Source organism: Vombatus ursinus, unplaced genomic scaffold (assembly GCF_900497805.2).
Source record: "Vombatus ursinus unplaced genomic scaffold, bare-nosed wombat genome assembly UNPS02014810.1, whole genome shotgun sequence".
NCBI classification, from domain to species: Eukaryota; Metazoa; Chordata; class Mammalia; order Diprotodontia; family Vombatidae; genus Vombatus; species Vombatus ursinus.
The window spans coordinates 6,418,278-6,424,312 of record NW_020954588.1 but is presented as its reverse complement, the minus strand read 5'-3'; the positions used below and the strand labels follow the sequence as shown (position 1 = coordinate 6,424,312).

Here is a 6,035-nt window from a genome sequence, read left to right as displayed (position 1 = left end):
TTAAAAAAACAACAACCCCAAAAGGATTAGGAAGTGTTGACAAAGATCAATTTTTTAAAATAATGTGCTTATTGAAATGATTTATAAAATTTTCATGTATGAATACAAAATTTGGAAAAACTTCATCACTGATTTGTTAGGCCCAATCCAAATATGGAAGAGGAATACAAATAAGAAACTGTACTGTCACCTGGTAAACTGTTTAAGTCCTGATGAGCCAGGCAAAGTAGAATCACAGAGTATTTCAAACCCCCGCCACCCTGCCATACCCATCAATATAAACACTAACTTAATAATAATCATGTATTAGCATCTTCATTTATTCATTCATTCCAACACTTATCAAACACCTCTGTGCAATGGACCATACTTTAAGATTAACCAAAATACCAGAGTATTTTGTCTTTCATGGGGCCACCTTCTAAAAATGCCACATTCCTCCTTAGTCCTAGATTGGAAGGTCACTGCCACGTTACCATTTCACTGTGCATGAACAAAAGAGGAAACAGAAATACAGCAGGCAAGTCAAATGTTCAACATCAGTCTCTAAAAGCACAGTGCCTGCTGGTGCAAAAGAATGACCATTCGAGATATTTAAAAAGAGACTAGAAATCAGAATAAGCCAGCTTTTAATCAAGCAAAACCAAGTTTATATTCATTATTTCTAAAAATAAAATTAGACTTTTCCCAATCCTTTACATCTGCATTTAATAATATTTTCTAAACAAAATACAGATGCTATAACATAGCAAGTGACAGTCTATATCATGTACAGCAATACGATATGTTCAGTTTACATTTACGTCAGTTCTAATTTGGTCATTGGTACTCGACTCATTACTTTAACATAGGACTTAAAATAAATTTTTCACAATTGACTATAAACATTAAGATGCTGTCTTAAAACTGCTCTGCTAGAAACTGTATAGAATATACAGAATTACAAAGTCAAGGTTTGGTGGTTTTTTTGGGTTTTTTGGTTTTGTTTTTTAATCAAAATATACAACCCTCCCCCAAAACGAACACAAGCTATCAGCATTTTATTTTTATTTTTATTTATGAATGATACAATTATAGAAAATATCTGTAAAATTATCTTTTCATGTATAAATATTCTGCCATATTTACTTTGGTCTAGAATTATCAGCATACAAGTCCACTTAGAAAATATCCCACATGTGCAGACTGGAAGAATTCACTACTGATAATAGTGACTTCACAACTTGAATTGTCTGAAGCCAAAGGAACTAATGAAATAAAATACTTCTCCTGGACACATAGCCCTCATCTAGGGTAGCGTGAATCAGTGGACCACAGGATTAACTATTCAATACTGTAGGTATTATTTCAACAAAGACTTTTTTTAGTTCTGACTCTTACAAAACTTTTTAAACAAAACCCAAAGTAAATGACTAGTGCATGTATGTTATGTATAAAAGAACATGTAAATTCACTTGTATTTTGCCCTTTATAATACTGCATGAAAGTGAAAGTGGAAACAGGAGGCTAATGAGGCTGCAGTATTGTGGTTATTTAATAGCAAAGCACTACAAAATGAAAGGTCAGCTTCCATCCCATCCTTCTCTGGATTGTTAAAATGCATTCTTGCCCACCCAGTGGAACAAAAGTCCTCTTCATAAAGACTTCGGAGTAGCACAAAGAGAAGGGCCAGCCAGATACCATACTGGAGGGCCCAATGCACTCCAGGTTGATTTCAGGGATTGCAGGGCATCCCTTGAGCTCTTGGCTGATGGCTTCCAGATGTGGCTTTTATGTGAGGGGACAGGTCAGGAATGTACCCCCTTTCTCTCTGGCAGGTGCAGAAAGTCAGAGTCGGGGAGTCCTACATCTTCTGGGGAAGAAACAACGCGAACCTCTTTAATCTGACAACCACGTGCAGCAACTAGTCAGTCTTTGGGGGAAAACGTTAAGGGTGCTTGAAACCTGGAAATGATGTTAGGGGACACATAGAGGTCTCTGGCAAGGTATCTGTTACCTAAGACTGAAAAGAGGCATCTAGATCGGTGGTTCAATTTCACAGGAGTCAGATAAGTAGGGGAGCAGTAAGCCTCTTTAATCATTCAACATCCCACCGTTACACACACAGTCCAGGAGTCCAGTAGTGCTAATGTTTGGATTTAGGGGACTGAGGGTCTCACTTCCTCTGGCCAACCTAGGTGATCAATGGAGATAGAAATTCCACAGTTTCCCTAAGTATCTCACTCTTGCAAGGTAACTCATGTAGACTACCCAGTCTTTCCACAAGAAGGCCCATGGTGGTAGGGATTGGGCATTGTGGCGCAATCAAATGCTTAGCAGTTTACTACCACAAGCTCACCTTTCTTTAAGTATTTCAGTTACTTGCCCAGTGGAGCTGGGAAAGTCCCATTTCATTTGAGCCCTTGAGATTGGATGGGTCTGCCTTGAAATGGAAGCCTTCTGAGATTTGAATGGTGCCTGGAAGACTGCAGATATGCTCAGTCAAATTTGACCCTTCTTCATCTCAGAGGTGAGATGAGACGTTCTAAAGCTAAATCGAAGCAATATACAGTTTAAGTAATTGCTGGTACATTTAGTAGTGTGGTAAAAATGTTTTGGGAGATACCAAGTAGACCACTGATGTCAAGATCCCCATAGTTGATCAGCCATAACTTCAAGAGAACTTTATCCAGTAGCGCACACTGCGTTCTTAAATTAGCTTTTTGGCCATACCGAAAATAACCTTTTATCAATTTTTCCCAAATTCTCATTTGTAGACCTACTTTCCCTCCATCACTTTCATTTGCTAACTGAACATGGACAGTATAAAACTATGGGGTTATATTATTTTTTACAAGATTTGTTTTACAAGAAAAGACGAATGAATGCTTTTCTTTAGGTTACTCATCTCAAAATTTCCCCCAACCATGTAGAATTTCATCTAATATCAAAAGTTTGTCTTTTGAAAATTTTAACAGTACTGAAATTGGATGGGGGTTAAAAAAGCATTGATGACATATTTCATTCACCTTTTAACACACTGGTGAAGTTGACATTCTCATGGCATCTGAACTTTGATTTTCTTCAAAGTGATTCAAGTTCAGTATTTCATAGCCAGTTTGGCAGCTCCTAACAACGCTCAACGAAAAGAGCGTTAGGCTGATTCGTTCTCTTTTGAAATTACAAAGTACCCACTGGCAGAAGTATTGTAGCTAAGAATATCATTTGCCCTCTCATGATACTTGGGGAATACGAAGCCTCAGTTTTTATGTTCTGGTGCATTTTGCTTTTACAGCTAATGCTGAAACCTACGAACAGGAAGAAAAAGTGTCATGTTTCAGGAACTTACACAAATTTGAATTTCCTCTATACTTCACCCATTTATGTCTGTTACCTAAAAAGAAAAAAAAAAAATCATTGTCTAGTGGGTTTCCCACCACTGTCAATCAAAGGAGAACATCTTCAGACATAGTATGTAGGGTTTCCTTCATCTTGTTTCCACCCGAGTCAGTGAAATGTTGATTCTCAAAAGGCTTAGGGATTTCATTGCCCCCATCCTCTTTTTTCTCCAGCTGATTGGGGCTTTTGAACAAGTGTTTCTTTTGGTGCATCCCCAGGGCAGCTGCTGTTTTGCAAATTTTGGGGCACTGAAAGCAGGCATAGCCCTTTCCATTATGCTCATGGATATGCTTCTGCTCATGATTCTTTTTGGTGGACAGATACAGAAAGCTCTGCAAACAGAACTGACAACGATAACGTTTTTCACCCGTGTGAATTCTTTCATGGATTTTGAGGGTTTCATTTAAAGTGAATGCCTTATTACAATACTGACAGATGAATTCTTTGACCCCAAGATGAATGCGTTCATGTTTCTGTAAGTTCCCTTGAACGGAAAAACACCTTCCACATGTTTTGCAAGAGTAAGGCTTCTCTCCAGTGTGACATCTCATATGCATTTTGAGGTTGGAAGGGCTCTGGAATTGCTTTTGGCATAGTTCGCAAGCATGAGGCTTGGATGTGGTATGATGCCAATGGGTTTGTCCTTGGTGTCCAGCAGATGCTTTATCCCCAATACAAAGCTCACAATGAAGGCTGGGCATCTCCTTATTTTCTTCTCCTTCAATGACCTTTTCCTTAGGGCTCCTTTTGACAGCAGAGTCTTTGTCACTTGAGTTTGTGTGTTGTTCATTGCTTGGGCTCCTGTTTCCATGTCTTTTCTTCCACTTGACTTTCTTCATTTTCTTTAATTGTTTGGATTTCTTCTTGGGTTTATAATTGTAGTATGGGCGCCACGGCTTGTCCGTCGTATCCTGGTCACTGCCATCGTCAAACATTTCACTCATTTCCACGCATTCAGATCGGCTCAGCCTGGCTGGGCTGCTCTCTTTCCGTTCTGTATCACTTTCTCGAAGCAAACTGTCGTCCTGAGTCTCGTGCTTAGATCTTCTCCCCCTTTTATAGAACAGTTTGGACCCTAGAATGTGTCTTTTCACAATAGCCTCATTCCCAATTTTTACTGTTATCTGGCAGAGAGGTGCAACATTACTGTTAGTTGATGTCCCAGGCAAGGCGGGTTTTGCAATATATGTTTCAGTTTTACTGGTTTCCTCAATAACGCTAGTGGTTTTACTCGAAGGACCTCCAGAACTGGTGGCAAACTTTGCCTCCTCAAATGTTTCTCCCCTGTTGTAGGGCATAACTTTTTTCTTCTCCTTAATGCTTTTGATCTTGCTGGGGATTTTGCCTAAGTTCTCGGCATGCTTACTGTCATCTCTTGGGGAATGGTTAACAGCAGTGTTTGAAGAGATGGCGTTACTGCTTGTCATGGCAGTGACTGCATTACTGTGCATTATCACCGAGGAAACCCGGCTGCTGTGAACAATGACAGATGGTGCGGAGCTGCTGTAGCTAATGACTGATGTGGCATTTTCACTGACGTTACTGTAGGATGGAATTGTCACGTCACCTCCACCCTGTGAGCCAGAAGTGAGACTTTTTCCCCCTGAGGGAAGTGGCTTCTCAGCAGGACTAAAGTTATTTTTAACAGGGTTCAGCAGCCCTCCTCCTACTCCCCACAAGGTCCCATTTTGAAGATCTGTAGCCTGGTGGGCTTCCTTACCTGAAGGGGCATTGGGTGAAGTGGCTGAACTATTTGACAGCATATTCACATTGTCTTGGAGAGTTAAAGTAGGCAATTCAGAGCTTCTGGGATTCTTAATAATGCAGGAACTGGGAGCTGGCTCACCAGGCTGGCTGCTTTCTTGTGAATTTTCATAGGAAGAATTTTTGTAGCTCTTATAGGGAGCCCTTTTGCATTTCATAGGCAGCAGTCTGTAAAGCTTATAAGGATAGATATTAGGCTTCAGGCCTCCGTTGGCCGTCTTCTTATTAGGAAGCCTATGGTCAATTGCATGGAAAGATTTCTGATGGTTTTTAAGGATATAGTAAGTCATGAAAGTCTCCAGGCAGAAGATGCACTGATATCGTCTCTCTCCGGTGTGCCAAATTTCGTGCCTGGTCCTATATTCTGCCAAAGCAAATACTTTGCTGCAATAGTGACAAGGGTAGGTTCTCCTCCACGAGTGAACGTTGGCATGTCTTCGGAGACTAGACAGAGTTACATAACTACGCTTGCACACGACACACGTGTAGAGTATTTGCCCGTCCACAACCTTCACTGTATGCTCTACTTCTGGCAAGGTCCGGCTTGTGCCAGAATGTTCACCCACCTTACTCTCAGATGACGGCATTTCGGGACCCTTGTAGGAACTTTCAGTTTTTCCATCTGGAGGTGAAAAGCTCTGTTGGTTTCCACCAGGAAGAGGGAGACGGTCTGAGTTCACGCAGGTCTGCTCATGCTTGTCCAGCCTGTTGGAGGTGGTAAATTGTTTGTCGCAGTATTTGCACACAAAAGCTTCTTGAGGCTTTGCGTGGAGCTGCAGGTGGGACTCCAGTAAGGCTGGACTTTCAAATGATTTGGAGCAAAAAGTGCAGTCGTAAACAGGAGGAGGAGGAGGAGGAGGAGGAGGAGGTGGTGGTGGTGGAGGAGGAGGAGG

The 6,035-nt window shown here is 41.0% G+C and overlaps 1 protein-coding gene across 1 annotated transcript in view; it reads right to left on the bottom strand.

Annotated features, from left to right (window-relative positions):
• Positions 1–304: 304 nt before the first annotated feature.
• Positions 305–6,035, bottom strand: part of ZBTB38 (zinc finger and BTB domain containing 38) — a 42,136-nt gene continuing 36,405 nt past the window's right edge. The window contains exon 3 of the mRNA XM_027876178.1: positions 305–5,988. Coding sequence (XP_027731979.1) covers positions 3,426–5,988 — 2,563 coding nt within the window. The 3' untranslated portion in view covers positions 305–3,425. The remainder of the gene's footprint in view (positions 5,989–6,035) is intronic.